Source organism: Lissotriton helveticus, chromosome 7 (assembly GCF_964261635.1).
Source record: "Lissotriton helveticus chromosome 7, aLisHel1.1, whole genome shotgun sequence".
In the NCBI taxonomy this organism is placed as follows: domain Eukaryota; kingdom Metazoa; phylum Chordata; class Amphibia; order Caudata; family Salamandridae; genus Lissotriton; species Lissotriton helveticus.
Genome location: NC_136068.1, coordinates 108,984,240 through 109,000,956, shown reverse-complemented (window position 1 = coordinate 109,000,956; position 16,717 = coordinate 108,984,240). Strand labels below are relative to the sequence as shown.

The window sequence follows — 16,717 nt, the reverse complement described above, 5'->3', positions numbered from 1 at the left end:
TACACATCACCCACATAGTGCCCACAATACAACAATGGTCCTCAAAGCATCATAAACTCCACACAGGCCAAAGATGTCAGTATCCGGCTAAGAATGAAGCATCCCGCACCAGGGGCATAGCCAAGGGACTGCTTGAAGTGTCACACCCCCTAATCAATTTATTTTTGGATAAATGGTGGGGTAAAAATGCTTTCAGTGGGGTATGGTCGAGTGTCTGCCGGATATCCCCTGTGACCTTTACACCAGTGCTTGAAATGGAAAAATATAAGTGCAGGTACTCTGTACCAGAGTACCTGCTTGTTTCTGAGAAGTGCTGGTACTCTCCAATTAGAAGTATAGCATTTCTCTTGAGAAGTGCTGGTACTCTACCCGTCAACATAAAAAAGTGCTGGTACTCTGTACCGGACAGTACCGACCCATTTAAAGCACTGCTTTACACACACACAGACAAAAACGTACACACACTCCCTCTCTCTGTTTCGAAAGTCTTCAAAAATGTGGTTATTTGACAAATAATGTGTTTTCTCTTACTTAGCACCCCTATCAATCCGCACTCCTCTCCCTTTCCACTGCCCCTTAAGCCCTTCTCATGCGCCCTCCTTGCTGTATAAAATATTTAAACTTTATATGCCCACATGACTGTTGGAAAATATGAACTCCTCTGCCCCGCCCGCCTCCAAATTTTACTGACCCAGCTACACCCCTGTCAAGCGCCCCCGGCCTCCATCAACAACATACCATACATGTGCTGAAAAATGAGCCCGTGTGCCCACCGAGGTGCTATGCAGGCGGTGTGCCACCGCCCTCCGGCCTCACCCACCGCGACTCACAGGTGACGCCGACTGCAGACTCCGCACAACTAAAGCACACTACGGGCTGAGGTGCAACCGCTTGGAAAGTCACGCCACGGACCAAGGAACGCAGCTGCGACGTCACGCTAATGTTGGAAGGTGTGCTATACCATTCATAAACTAACAATTACAGTGCTGGTCATGCCAGCTACACAGTCTCCATACATATTGTAAATATGCACTGAAAATATATTTCATGTGCAATCTAATTGTGCATACACTGTGAACATCATGCATATACATTGCATATTGTATACATTATTAATGTATCATCCATGTGCTAAGCATGTCACCCACTAACTGCACGTATTTTGCAGGCATTGCCTATCTCCCTCGCGTACTATGTATATCGTCCGTGTACAGCACATTCCATCCACGTACTGTGCATTATACTAGTGTGCTGTGCTAGTTCTGCACATACTAGATTTTCAGTCCACGAATCTCACGTGTAAATTATGTGATATGCATTTATCAGCCACGAGCTGGGCAATCGGAATGCTTTCTTCTTACATCACCCTTGTACTGTGGATATAAACCCTGGTGCTTATATTATGAGCGTGAACCGCTATGCACTGTGCACGCCTTGTGCGTCTAATGAGCATATCAAGCAAGCAGTCTGTAGTTTTATTTATTTTGTATAGCGGCTGTATCGGTTCTGGGTGGCTTTAGGGCGCTTCGCAGAGAAGAGAAAGGTTGGAAGTTTTACAAGAGTGCATTGTGAACTGTCCTGCAGAGTAGTGGGGGTGGGGGGGGGGGGGGCAGTGTGGTGCGAAGTGATACTGAGAAAGATGTCTTCTTTGGGAGGGAAAAGTTGCAAGGTCCCTTTTGAAGAGCCGAAAAGAGGTGGTGGTGTGAAGGTAGAGAATTGTATATAGTCCTGGCGTCAATAGTAAGCTCGCGGAGCGTTAGCATCATAGGTGTGATGTGGTCATTTCTTTAGGCCCGTAGACGAAACGCGCTGCTGATCTTGCAGCCTTCAGCAGTATGCACGTACATACCAACCGCATAGTCCACATACTATACAAATTGTGCACATACCATGAACCTCGTCTATTTATATCGAGTCTCTGCTATGTGTCTCTGCATTCCGTATGATAGTAAGATATATTGTGCACTTAAGTAAACTAGGCACGTCACGACCTTACTAGGCCGATTGGCTACATTTAACACACAACATGAATTTACTATGCGTAATGAGCAGGTATTATGCATATTCAAATTCAGTGAGCGTGCATAGACGTCTGGTGCACGTGTGACGCACCCGGTGCACGCTGCGCGCGCACTCTGCATACTGCTCAAGGCTGCAAGGTCACCGGGGGTCTCGAGGAACCTTTCAGACGCTGATCAATGCTACAATGGAGGGACAAGTGTCCCACGCGCCAAGTACCTTTCACGGGCTCAGAGAAGTCCTTCCAGGTCTGGGGCAAAACTTCCAAGCTTTCTGCCCCTGGCACCTCACAAGGCGAGTGTGAAAGCGCCGAAAAGCGTTGGCTATACGTACCCTGGCTCCACTCTAGGAAAACTAGCCGCCCCTAACTCTCAGCCCCCCGACAGCAAACAAGCTGTCGTATTGCGCGTGTGGGGTCGGGGTGTTTGGGGAGATGTATTCCCAGTGGCGCAACACAAAATCGTAGCTCCTCCAACCCACCCCCGGACAAAATGTGTGACGCCCCCCTCAGTCTGCAATAACTCAGAGATTTTCATTCATTTTTCATTCTCTTTTGTGTGGCGCTCTGACACCTTTGGGTAAAGTCCGCGCTATATACAAATGCATTAATTAAATAAATAAAATATAAATAGACTTCGGGATATTCAACCCCCCCCCCCAACCACCCTTGAAGGATGCCCCCTACCAAGCCCCTCTGCGTCCCACATCCCCGCACAAGTGCGTTGTCACGCTCGATGGCCCCACTGAACCCCTCCCCCCCAATAACCACTGTCCACACACCTCACCCCCATCCTCTCAAAGTAACGGGCATGGCAGTTGCTCTCCAAAAAGAAAATGCTCCCGATTATGATCAACTGGATTAAAGTTCCCGATGCAGGCAGGAGTCCCACTCTCGGTGGGGCTGGACCAGCCTTTTATTCTTCTGAGGTCGACAGAATGGGCGCCGCAATAACAAATATTATTACACCCCGTTGAGCGCGCGGTGCCCGCTATACATGGTGAGTATTGTTATTGGCCTCGGAGTCCGTCCAGTGCACCTGCAGGAAGAGGCGGGGGCCCTTAGGGACCCCTCACAACTGCAGCAATGCCTTGTCCCGCATTAATGGCATTCTGTCACCCATTAACGGCCTCCATCTGTACCCAACTACCTCCTACCGCCTCCCAAGCTAAATCAGTCCGATGTGTGGTGCTCAAATGCCCCAACGGGGCCTGTTCGAATTGATAACGCCCCCCCACACACACCCTCCGGATACACGTCCATATCCCCTCACACTCACCAGCTGCAGCGTGCAGAGGAAGATGAGCGTGCAGCGGCCAGTGCAGCATCCCATGGTCCCAACAAAGACGCGCCGGGCCAGGCGTGCCGCTCACAGGGCGGGACTGGGTACCATGCCCCGGGCGCAGGGCGCGGAGGCGGCTCCGAGGGAGGTGCGCGGCGGTCCGGTCCACGGAGGGTTCCGGAGGGCAGGGTCCCAGTCCGGAGGGGTTCGCAGGCGGTACCGGTCCAGCAGGGACGACAGCAGATGCTCTCCACGCTGTGCCCGGCTCTCTCTTTTCTCCTCCGCTGATGCTGCTGCTGCTACAATGAAGGGGGAGGGGCGCCAGCCTCTTAAAGGGGCGATGCCTGCTCAGCGGGCAGCCACCAGCCAGAGCCACCTGCCTGCTGCACAGGCAGCACTGCCGACTGCCATCCATCCTACTGAAGGGGAGGATGCGGGGGGCACCTGCCCCGCTCCCCGCGAGGCGGAAGGGCATTCTTAGCAGCTACTGACAGCGACAGGCAAGGGGGGGGGGGGGGGGGGGGGGGTCAGGAAGAGCCCGAGAAGTGGCCCCAGGGTGGCGTGCAGGCTACAAGGGCCCGGTGGCTACATCTGCTTTGGATGTGTATTAGGACGATAGCGGGCCATTAATGGCCTTAATGGAGCGCGTCACTGGTAGATGCGAAAGGTTGTGACCTCACTGATTTACTGATAGAAAATGGCAAGAAAACTATATTAAAACATAAGAGTGATTCTCCAAGGGTGGTGCGTTTTGTCGTATAAGTATCAATTAGTATGACGTGAGCCAGCAGCCGCTTCCAGCTGGCCGAAGCAACGCCGGTGCCAAGATCCGACTTAAAACATGGCCACTCAGCAAACTTGTGCAAGAGCTTAGAAGCGACCCGGCCCTTGCCAGGTCGCCCACATTACAATCCCGATAATGGAAGGATAGGGCGCACGGTTCATAATCTTGTAATAGCATTATAGCCCTTCTGTCTCGCGCTAGACCGGTAGTTAAAGGTTATCCCCCTCGTTATAGGCCTTGTCTGCAGCTCAGCTGGAGAGGGCCGTTATCAACAGATATAGCCCTTTATAGGGGGCGTTAATCCGCCAATTAAACAGCTGGCTAATGAATACACCTTTAGAAATTAACCTGGTCCCTAGTTATATCACACAGATATGAGTGGGTGGAAACATTATTCTGTCTTGTCGGTAGGAGGGACGGGAGGAAGCCAAACCATGCCCTTGAACAAGTACCCTTCAACCCTCACTGCCACTCTAGCCCATGGGCACACATCAAGCAGAGGACTCGGTGCTCACTGCCCCATGCCTCAAAAGCTTGTCGAAAAGAGTACAAAACGAAAGGCGATGAAGCCCAACATGGCATGTGCCAAGGACCTTCACACACCTAATGCCCACTGCCACCATATTCATGGGTGTCCCTGGTGTAGCATGTATAGCACGCGCATTAGAGGGCATAGGTGACTAAAGGTAATGAAACAGGTTCAAGAATCACTTTGCATGCCGGCTACCCAGATTGGCCTCCCCTGCACAACTTCAGTTGGGTTTTTTATTAACAAAACAGTCACTTGCCAGGCCAGCGGCATTTGTAAAGCTCTATTAAAAACTGCCTGCAGTGCCGATAAAACTTTGGCTAACCAAGGGGCCCATTAGGATGTCAAGCGGATTGCCCCCGCCAGGCAGGCGGTAGCCACCGCCAGCCTGGTGGGGGCAATCCGCCCGACATCCTCACTCGTTCCCCCCCGCCATATTAGTATGGCGGGGGGACCTCGGCGGACGGAAAGATCGTCCGCCGCTTTTCCGCCCGGTCGCCTTGCGGCCGGGGCGGAAAAGGAATAATATGGTGGCGGTGTCTATCAGACACCGCCAGCCATATTATGATGGGCATTTTACAATGCCTTGGAAAGGCATGCGTTCTTCACTTTGGGGGCCCCCTGCGGGCCCCCAAAGTGAAGGAGGGGTGGGGGTGCACACAGGGGGTACCTGTGGTACCCCCCTGCATTTGCATATACAATGCGTCAGGCACCGCGCGGTGCCTGCCGCATTGTGTATGCAAATGCATACATGCATTTATGATATTGTGGCGGGCGGTGAAGAGGGCACATCCTGCCACAATGTTGTAAATGCAGGATGCGGCCGCCACTGTGGCGGCCGCATCCTAATACCACCCACTAGACCCCCGCCCTTATGGCGGGCGGTCCCAATCCCCGTCAGGATGGTGGGCGGGCAAAGTCCGCCTGCCATCCTAATGACCCCCCAAGTTTGGTCTGAAATCAACCTACAACGGAGGAATGATGCTTACAAGAAATATCTTGAGATCAGCATCCGGATGCTAGAATTGGGCAATCTATGGAACTCCAAAATATGTGGGCAAGTCTTCAAGAAAATGGTAAATAAGTCAACCAAATTGCAAAGTTGGACTGCAGACAGGGAAAGGTTGTCCAAACGTCGCCATGGGTGGCTGGTGATGAAATCATATTCAATCTTACGAGAATCAGCACTTCTTGCAGCACCTCATCATCGGAAGGTTAACCAGTCTTCTTCTTCTTCTTCAAATAACTTTATTCGATTAAAAAAAAAGAATCATAAAAGTATACTATTAAAATTATAAAATGTCAAATGTCATACATTGAATCACAAATGGTATTTCACAGATCATATCTACAAATCCAAAATTCGCGGACAATAAACACTAAAAAAAACTATACATTGATGGGGTAGATCATTAAATAGTCCTGGTTATAGTCTCTCACGCTGACCCCCCATGGTTACTGTAAATTCTAAAGTGCAGTGCATTAAAATAAATTTCTCATCTCCAGATCACTAATATTATTTCATATTCATACAATAGGATCATAGGAAAAGTACACAATGTACAAAATGACATGTTCGGGATGCTAAAATTGGGCGATCTATGGAACTCTAAAATATATGGGCAAGTCTTCAAGAAAATGGTAAATAAGTCAACCAAGCTGCAAAGTTGGACTACAGACAAGGAACGATTGTCCAAACGTCGCCATGGGTGGCTGGTGATGAAATCATATTCAATCTTACGAGAATCAGCACTTCTTGCAGCACCTCATCATCGGAAGGTTAACCGGTCATTCCTGGCTCTGACTTGGTGAGATACCCACATTAGATTTCCTGCCAAAAAGGAGGAAAGGCGGCCTAGGCGAAGACCTGAACTGCCGACTATGCCATCAGGGGATCGAGAGCCTCCTGCACGACTTATGTATCTGTCCAGTACTGGTCAACCACTGAAGAAGCCTATTAAGAAGAGAGTTAATTGACACAGGAATCAGGTCCTGCAGGAATGCATTAGTGGAGTCGCTGGACCCAAGAAATATAATGTTAAACATTAGATAAATGTAGTTCCTGGCCATCTTCAAAAACCTGATTTGTGCATAAGTCGGGTGTTGGGTGAATCTGGTGGGGTGGGTGGGTGGGGGGGCGGGGCTGTGAAGAGAATTGATAAGATCCTTGTTGGTTTTAGGGCCAGTTGGGAAGGGTTGCCAGAGAAATTGACATAAGGCTCTGCCAACCCCGTCAAGTTGTGTGGGGTAAATGGACATGCAAGGATGGGCTGCTAGGGAAAGCGACATTAGCCGCTCCCTATCCCGTCATGCTATGGCAATAAAAGCCTAACAAGCAGTTACTTTTTGCACACTGGCACTTTACCTGCACTGTAGACTTGCACACAGGCACTTTAACCACATGTAGTCTTGCACACTGGCACTTTATCGGTAGAATTACAAGTGGCCACATAGTAAAGCACATATATTAAACCCGCGCACACACACACACATACACACACACATGTTCCAATTTATGACTGCAAAGAAGTCACTAGAGGCGATGTTGCTGCTGAGTATCCTTTTACTCATCTTAAATATTATACTAAGGTTTAAGATTATTGATAATAAGAGAATCCCACTTATGGAAGTGAAGAGTGGTTGATCAAAGCCATTTAGCATAGAACGTTTTTGAACACAAACAAAAAATTGTGTGTGATCATTGACAAATTCCTCTCCGACGCCTTCACGGCCAAGAAACGGTCATAGATTTATGATGAGCTCCTCTGTGGCCCACTTAAATGCTGCGAGTCCTGGAGGAGAACGTTATCTGGTAACCCACCAGTGCCCTGTTCTCAACTGGGGACAGCACTTGGGGATGGGCTAGTGACAGGTCACTGGCTCACGTTTTAAAAGCTTCCCCTCATTGTTGCAGAAGGCAAAGGAGGAGGTGGTCATTTATCCCTTTTGCCCTTGGGAGAGGCAGGTGTGTGAGGGGAAAGGCAATGACGCATCCAACCCACATCCTAGATACAAAGATAGACAGACTGACACTGTCAGACAGAAAGATACAAAGATAGATAGATAGATAGATAGATAGATAGATAGATAGATAGATAGATAGATAGATAGATAGATAGATAGATAGACATATTATTGAAGGGTGACAGGGGGGAGGGGCACATATTTGTTATTTTACACCTATTATTTAGCAGTGTGTGCATTAAAGTACATCGCCGTTTTCAACAGTAAAAGCATTGATTAAACAATGATTTAATGGGTGCTATTATGTGCGTTACTGAGCTCTGAGTTTTCAAAGCAAATCACGTTCACCGGGTATCCTTGGAGTATTATGCATATATATATTTTATTCCTGCCTCATCAAGGTGCCTTGTGCCTAACTGCCACTGAAACTAAACAATCCTGTTCGAGTAATTGCAGCATCCACTAGGCGTTCTCCTTCTCTGAAGAAGCACAGTCTTAAGCTTGGCTTAAACTGGAAATTTAATTTAGCTCTCTATATTTGAAGAGTTTGTTGCCTTTGTTTTCAGATAGGGAGGTCACCGGCATTTCCAAATTTACCAAACATAAATACGGAAGCATGCAGTGGACAATGAAAGAGGACTCGGGTATTGCCCATTAATAGCCTCCATTTGTAGGCCCTAAACGGAAAGAAACAAAGACCAGGAATCTCTCCTAATTGGTCTGGTCTATTTCAGGTGCCCGATCAATCATCTGACATTTTCTGCTGGCCTTAACAGGTTCCATTGATTTATCGCCCAGGACCCCTCCAGCCTCCACGTTCATACCCTGAAGCCATTAACACAATGCCTCCCCCTTCCAATTAGTTCAGTTGGTCCCAGGAGCTGCAAACTCCAGAGAGAAGTTGTTTCTGGGAAGGGGGATGTTTTGCATGGCTTTCTCTGGATCATAAGTATCCTTTGCGGGGCATATTCTCCAGAGGCAATTTGGGGGGAACTTAGAGAGGAGTAAGAAGCAGTTTAGGTAGAGCTAGGGGGAGGTTAAGGGAGGGACATGTACCCAGCCACAAAAGAGCATGCCCATTGCTATTCACAAACTTCACTTCTAAAGTTTGGGCAGCTAAAAGGAATCCAAAACAGTAGTAAATTACTCAATTTCAAAACTGAGTAAAACCAGCATTACACATTGCCTAGCACTGGAACCGCAGTACCATCCTTTTGAAAAAATGGAGGTTGGACATAAAATAAGACCTAACAAGAAATAATGTTAAATTGAATATAAATGATTTAAAATAGGTAAAAATATAAATAAACATAATTTAATGTTAGAAAATCTCAAAATAAAACATATTTAACTATAAATTAAAGCAACATAGATTTTTATAAACATATAACTGAGTTACTTTTAATGATTTCTGTACATCACTTTTAATAAGTATCAATGCATGCTAAAAAAAATTTAAACTTTAGGTCGAAAATCATTTTTTTCTTTGAACTTCAGAAAAACAACTTTAATTTATTATATTTAGAGGAATTAAATATTTAATTCAAAATTAATTTAATAGTGCTGGAACATGTCTTAAAATTTGTAGAACATCAATTGAAATTAATATTTAACATAAATATTTTTAATATTCCCTATACATTACCATAGCGAGACTACACCGCCAGGACAGAGAGCTCTCTATGGTAAGGTAAAAGTTAAATGTAAAAATGGTTTATGAAACATTACAATAAATGAGTAAAAATATTTTTACGTTAGATATTATTGTGAAGTATTTGTATATATTTATTTAAAATACATAACACAAGAAACAAATCGTACAGCACTATTAACTTATTTTGAAATAAATCGTTAATTGATTTAAATACATTAAAAGTATTTTTTACAGTTTAATTAAAAAAAAACAATTGCCACATATAATAAAAAATACAATTGTTTATTATATGCATTATAATTAGTAAACATGATGTATTCAATTAATCAGAATAGTTTAATTATATTTTAATCACATTTTTCTACATCAATTTATAAATTCAAAAAGGTTCAACATTTTTATAGTTAAATAATAAAAGCAATTTACTTTAGATTTATTTTAAATAATTTAATTTATTTTAACATTATTTCCTATGGGGTTTTATTTTAAGTCCCTGTCTCCATTATTTTCTATGTGAGGGTAGTGCATTTTACTCAACTTACTACCGTTTGTAACTTACAAGCAGAAATTTGTCTCCACCCCCTTCTCAGGAGTAGAGACATGTAAGTCTAAACTTTTTAATAACTTTACACTAGGATTTTTTAAATAGCCAAAATAGTACAGGTATTCAGAAGTGTAAGAGTAAATTACATATGTAAATTACTCAAAAGTGTAAATTACCTTTGTGAATAGCCCCATTTGTTGGTCTCTGACGATGAGTGGTGACGATTATCCAATATGTGTAAAAATTTTTTGTGCAAATTCTTTATAACGTATTGTACATATTTACAGTATTTGGGTTGCAGTGGTGGCATTAGCACTCTAATAGTAGAAAGTGTGCCTTAATTGCAGTCTTGTTTCAGGTTCCGGATGTATAAACCCACTAAATGTAAATGTGGGTGTACTTGTAAAGCGCACTGCGACTCCATGGAGTATCCTGGTGCTGAAGACCGCTGGGGAACCCGTCCTGGTTTTCCCTGTGAGATGGTCCCTTTCTGGGTATCTCCAAGGTGAAACCAGGCATCCCCGGCGTCTGTGGGGGGCCATTGTAGAGATGAGGCAAGCTTAATGCCCAGAGTTGCCGAGTGTGTTCCCTGGTTAGAGTAGGCACTATCGAGTCCGTTTTGACCCTGGTCCACGACCCTGCCGCGTCGGGAATTGAACCCTGGTCTCGGGCCGTTCTCTGCTTACGGGTCTGCTGCCTCTAACCAGTGAGCCACACCACTCCACTATTAGTCCCTGGCACCCCTGTTTGCCTACGAAGGCAAGAAAGATGGACTTGCCTCCTATGGCAGGGACCTATAGAAAACAGAGAAGCAGAGTGAGAGAAAGAAAAACAATGGACTTGATCTCACTCACATAAAGGGAATCTTCTCAGTTGACGGGCAGCACAACTGTATCTCAATATTGTGGAAACAGGGCTTACTGAACTGATCACACTGAAGACATGATAACAGGTAAGTATAGAATATCAGCTTGTTTAAACACTTATAATATATAAATATTTGAGTGGCTTACCTGTTTCAGCAGCAAGTGTTACTTTTGAAAGCCTTAAGCAGACCAGGAATCCTATCATGGACCTATCAACCCACCACAAACTCACCAGTCATAAGCTAGGAGGTGTTGGAAATGGGGGTCTCTAGTTGGCCATGGTTTGTACCTTTGTCCAAGTAGGGACCCTTGCTTCTAATCAGGGGAAGGGAATTACGCCCTTAGACAACGACAAGTAGCTTGGCATGAGCAGGCAGACTTATCTCAGAGGCAGTGAGTAAAGCATTTGTGCACAAGTACAGTAATACTGTGAAAACACTGCAAATGGACACCACACCAGTTTAGAAAAATATGAAATCTTTATCTAAACAAAACAAGGCCAAAACGACAAAAAGCCACCATACATATATCAAGACATTATCAAAAGCAGGTTATTCACAAAAATAAGGCTTGTAGCAACAAATAGCTCAACCTGGGGCTATTACGACATTGTGACAGATGAAAATCCCAAAGTATAGCGCCGACCACGAGGTGCGCGGCATTGGGCCCGGAGACCCAAGAACCAAAAAGAATAGTACCTTGGCAAACGATCAAAACAAAGACAGTGCACGGCATCGGGGGGGTGATGCTTCGTTGGCGCCGGGCGGTGTTGGTTCCTTATGAACACAGGGGAAGTGAGTCGTCGGTTTCTCACTGCTCTGCAGGGGAAGTGAATCGTCGGTTCCTTTCTGTTGCAGGGGACGTGACGTTGTGGTAGCATCAAGGCGCTGGTTCCTTACAACGATAAAGGATCGATGGATTCGGGAAGTCACCCACATCAAGTATTGGCTACGCGATGATGAGGTACCAGTGTTTGTGAGGTTGGGGCTGTGGTGCGAGCCAGGTCAGTGCAGTATGAGCGTCACGAGCAGTGCCTTGTCTCTGGTGAAGGCAGCAGCTTTGATGACAGCATCAGAGTCTGTATGGTGTGGCTCGAAAGGCATCAGTCTGCGGTGCACGTTGGGGCGGTGCATCGTGTACTTCACGAGTGGTGCCCACAGCTTCATTGCAGGTTGCGGCGTCCCTCGCCAGTGTTGGTGTTGCTGTTCCCCTTTTTGGTAGCTGAAACAGCAGTTCCAGGTGCAGGAGGGCAGAGGAAGTGAAGTCTTTGTGTCCCTGAGACTTCAGAACAAAAGGTAAGCCCTACACCAAGCCCTTGGAGATCATCTCCAAGCAGGATACACAGCACAGTTCAGTCTTTGTCCTCTACTTGGCAGAAACTGCATTGCAGGCCAACCCCACACAGCACACAGCACAAGGGCAGATCTTCTCCTTCAGCTTTCCCAGCTTTTCTCCTTAAAAGAGGTTCCTTTTGGGTCCAGAAGTAATCTAAAGTTCTGGGCACTAATATTTATACAACATTTTCCTGTGTTCTCTTGTGGCAGAGTGTCTTTTAGTTCAGTCCAAACCAGTTCTGTTGTCTCTGGTCCAGCATCCTGGCAGAAGGTGGAGACAGCATTGTGTAAGGCAGACCAGGCCTATTCAGGTGCAAGGAAACCTCCTCCCACTACTCTAAATGCAGCCCAGGCGTATTCAGCCGAGCCCTGACTCATCCAGGAAAGGCAGGACACACCTCACTCCCCCCCAGTGGTTGTCTGCAGTGAAAGCACATCCCCAGTCCCTGTCACTTTTAAACCAGAGCCAATCCACAACTCAGCAGAGGCACACAGGATGGCTAAGCAAAAAAACACATATTTTCTAAAAGTGGCATTTTCAAACCCACAATTTAAAAAACATCTTTACTAAATGATGTGTTATTAGATTTTGAGCTCAGAGAACCTAAACTCCAACTTTCTATTTTGTCCCTATGGGAAGTTAGACTTGTAAGATGTTACAAAGTATCTCCCATGCTATCCTATGGGACAGATAGCCTTGCAATAGTGAAAAACAAAACGCACAATATGTCACTATCAAGAAATGTCACACAATCAGTACCTGTCCTACCTTTCAAATACACCGCACCCTGCTCATGGGGGTACATAGGGCCTACCTTAGGGGCAACATACATGTAAGAAAAGGTAATGTTATGGCCTGGCAAGTGGGTGCACTTGCCAGGTCAACATGGCAGTTACAACTGTGCGCAGACACTGCAGTGGCAGGCCTGAGAACCCTTTGAAGGGATGCTTGTGTGGGTGGGACAATCTGAGCTGCTTGCCCACTAACAGCATTTGATATACAGGCCCTGGGCACACACAGTGCACTGTACTAGGGACTTAAAGGTAAATCAAATAAGCAAATCATAGAAACACCAATCCATAAATACAATTTGACTGGCACTTTGGCACTGACAAGCAGTGATGTTCAGATACAACAAAAATATGTACTCTGTGTCCCTGAAGATTAGTGTATCTATTTGGATTTCTGTGGAGTGCTGCTTTGCTAGAATCCTTTGATTTTATGAATTCTTCACATTTTCATTACTATTTCTAGGTCCACAAAGAAAACTGCAGTACACCGTCCAGTGCTGAAACTCACACCTCTAATGGTAATCCAACAAAAACACACAGTGGAATAGAACCAGGGTCGACATAGCTTCAGAATCATCCATGGTCAGCACACTAATTCTTCACTGCACCACTTTCAATGCAAACAAACTACTGAAGGAACCCAACTCTCCCAGAACAAGCGGTGATACCTGTTTCCTTACTAGAAGCTGTGTACAGCACCAAGATCTGGCAAGAACCACACCTCATTTGAAGAGGCAACAGCGGATGCTACCAAAAACAGGTGGTGTGGGCAGGGGTGGGGCAGAGGGTGGGGGGACGGAGGGACAAAAGAAGTAAAAAAACACTTACCTCTCTATAGCCGGCCAGCCACCGCCTCTCCTCTGTCCTCTTCTTCCTGTCTCCGGTCCCAGCAACAGGAAGCACCCGGGATCCCAGGCTCCCCTGAGCCAATCACAACGCTGCAATGCAGTGTTGTGATTGGTCTGAGTGCTGCGGATCAGCGCTGAGACGGGCAATGGGAAGCTGGGCATGTTCCTCGCCCGGCTGTGCATTACAGAATGGTGGAGAAGATGCCAAGTAAAAAGGATTGTTTGGCCGGCCCAAGAGGGCCAAACAGGCTTGTGCACTTAGGGAGTGCAAACCACCCCTTGCCCGGCTTTGGCCAGCCCCGCCCTGAGAGCCACTGACTACAATAAGAAAACTAATAGGATAATAAAGATACGTTATTATCAGTTTAGTTTTCCTCTTGAGCAGTAGGGCTATACTCCTCCCCCTTAGCGGAGGAGCCGCCACCGGACACCAGACACCTATGTGTCTCCAGTACTCAGGCTTGCCAAAGTGCTCTGTTTCCCAACCCACTGGTTCCTAATCAGAAGATAGGGTGGGATCATCAGAGAAATGGTCTACTACCATTGTAAGATAAAATCATTAAAATCAGCCTGCTGCAGTGAAATAATAAAAGCACAATGGTTGTTTTCTGTAAACAAAGCATCAGACACTGGCGGATCCCTCGGAACAGTAGTGGTGAGGCAGGGGGGTGGATTTAAAACAAGCTAAAATAATACAATTACCTTTTCCGCCACACCACCACTGCCTCTCCTCCGTCCTCTTCAGGTCTACCACAGCATCGGAAGCACTCAGGCTTCCGGACTGTCCCAGCCAATAACGACCAATGGAGAACATGCTAAGTGTGTACATCGGTTGGTCGTCCCTAGAGGGCTGGCAAAACTGTCATGTACACTTAGAGGAGTGCAACCCACTCCTCCCCATCTCTGGTGTCAGTCACAGAGCCAGCCCTGCCACCACTCCTGTATTGAAAGAAAAAAATGATAATAACATCCTGTTATTATCATTTTCTTTTGCTTTATGCACTGCTGAAATAGCAGTGGGACGACGAGCCGTCACTGGCATCAGGGAGATGGCAAATTTAATTTGAGATTTTAAGCACTCATGAGCGGAATGATACACCGAAGAGCCAATAGCATGAGATGAGAGGGAAAGGGGTGGAGCCGAAGCAAAATCAATGTATTATTTTAAGAATTGGTAACAATGTATCTTGTAGAAACCGGCGTTGTCGAGCCAGAACTAAAAATGTACTCGACAGCCAATCAAATCTTTGCAGTAATTTGCGCTTCTGGAGAATGTCCACGACAAGATCAGTACTACGGCGCTCTCCAGAACCCCACTAGTTTAAGCAGGGTCCGCTGAGCAGTAAAATGAAAACTATGTTGCAAGTCAAACCTAGGAAGTCGGGCCTTGGTCTTAGACAACATCAGCCCTAAATTACCACTCAATTCAATTCAATTCAAAATATGATTTATTCGATTTTAGTCATTAAAAATCACAAAAGCAAACAGATAAAACAATTCATATTCATACAGATGGTAAAAATAGATATACACTTATTACGCAGATCAAAAACAATTAATGCAATCATATTAAAATTTAAGGATATATTTTTTTTAAACTGGGAAAGCCTACAGGAATTAATACAATCAAGTCTATATACTGGGAACTTTTAGTAATTTATTCTTTTCCTAACTTTTAGTATACTCTTTAATAAACCAGCCATTACACCAATACAATAAATACTGTCTAAAAGCTGCAGATGTCAGAAGGCAGGTCGACATTGCCTCCATCCCCCCCTCTTTAATAGAGGGATAATCCATCTTAGTCTTTCTTCATCATAAAATGTACAAAATAAAATCACATGGATGGTAGATTGTGTTGACAAATTATCGCATAGGCAATGGCAAAGTTCCCTTGACCAATCATGGATGGCTGATTAAACAGTGGAAAGTACCAAACCTGAAACGTGTTAAGAGATTCCTATCATATCCCCCTGGGCAGCATAGGAGATTTGGTTGACTATTATAGGTTATTAAAGTCAGTTGATTTTGAACATCCATACTCCTATTCATCTCCGAGGCAGGCCTGAGTGACTCAAGAAGGGTCATTCAAATTACTTTAAACTCCTTTCTGGAGATGGAGTTAATAGAATCTGGAAAAGTATAATAGTCTTGGTGACCTAGATCAGTCTTAAAATCCTTGACATATTTCAACCAGGGGGTCTTACTTACATGATCCAGACTCATGGAATCCCTAATATTTTTTCTATTTAGACCTGTAAAACAAGAAGTCCAAATTCCTTGCCAAAGTAGCACCGACTGGGCTTTATTAATGTCTGAAATGTAAGGGATTCCCAACTCACTGTGACAATTAAAAACTGGGGAACTGGCAGGCACTGCTAAAACTAATCTCAATAATGCATTTTCCACACGTTGTATAGGAGAAGTATCATAAAAACCCCAGACTCCTGCACCAAAGGTCGCAATGCTCACGCATTTCGCTTGGTATATCTTAAGAAGAATATCCGGGTTTCTTTTACCCATCTTCTTGGAAAAATTTACGAGAGCCGCGGTTGACCTCATAAAGAGTAAGCTCTTGCTCTTAACCGACGGTCTCCAAGAACCTGATTTTTCAAACAAGACACCCAGGTATATAAAGGAATCAGTGGAAACTACCCAGCTTTCTCCTAGTGGGAGACTACTACATTTTTGTCTCCCCCAGCCACAAGTCATTATGAAGGTTTTTTTGGAATTCAGTTTTAGTCCTAGATCTTCCTTATACCTAGCATAGGAAACAAGGGCTTTCTGCAAACCTAACTGCGTACAGGCCATAAGCACTGCCTCGTCTGCGTAGAGAAGGGAGACAATCGGTCGTTTGTTGACATATGGACATATGGCGGGTCCCTTGCCCTGGCAACCAGTTCCTGTTCCAGAGAGTTGGTATATGAAGTGAACGGTACTGAGCCAAGACACAGCCTTGTCTGACTCCCCTCTCCACTTTAAACGACGCAGTACACTGCCTGTTAGTTCCTTATTGCCCCTTGGCAGTAGCTCCTGAATACAAACCAAGGCCTGATTGATCTTCAAAGCAGCCAGAATGTCCCACAGTTTGCTATGTATAACA

The 16,717-nt window shown here is 45.5% G+C and overlaps 1 protein-coding gene across 1 annotated transcript in view; it reads right to left on the bottom strand.

The window, feature by feature from the left end:
* The window catches only part of NKAIN4 (sodium/potassium transporting ATPase interacting 4), a 190,191-nt gene extending 186,601 nt beyond the window's left edge, over positions 1 to 3,590 (bottom strand). Inside the window, exon 1 of the mRNA XM_078650428.1 lies at positions 3,297 to 3,590. Within this exon, the coding sequence (XP_078506554.1) occupies positions 3,297 to 3,350 (54 nt within the window). The 5' untranslated portion in view covers positions 3,351 to 3,590. The remainder of the gene's footprint in view (positions 1 to 3,296) is intronic.
* Between the last annotated feature and the right edge of the window lie 13,127 nt (positions 3,591 to 16,717).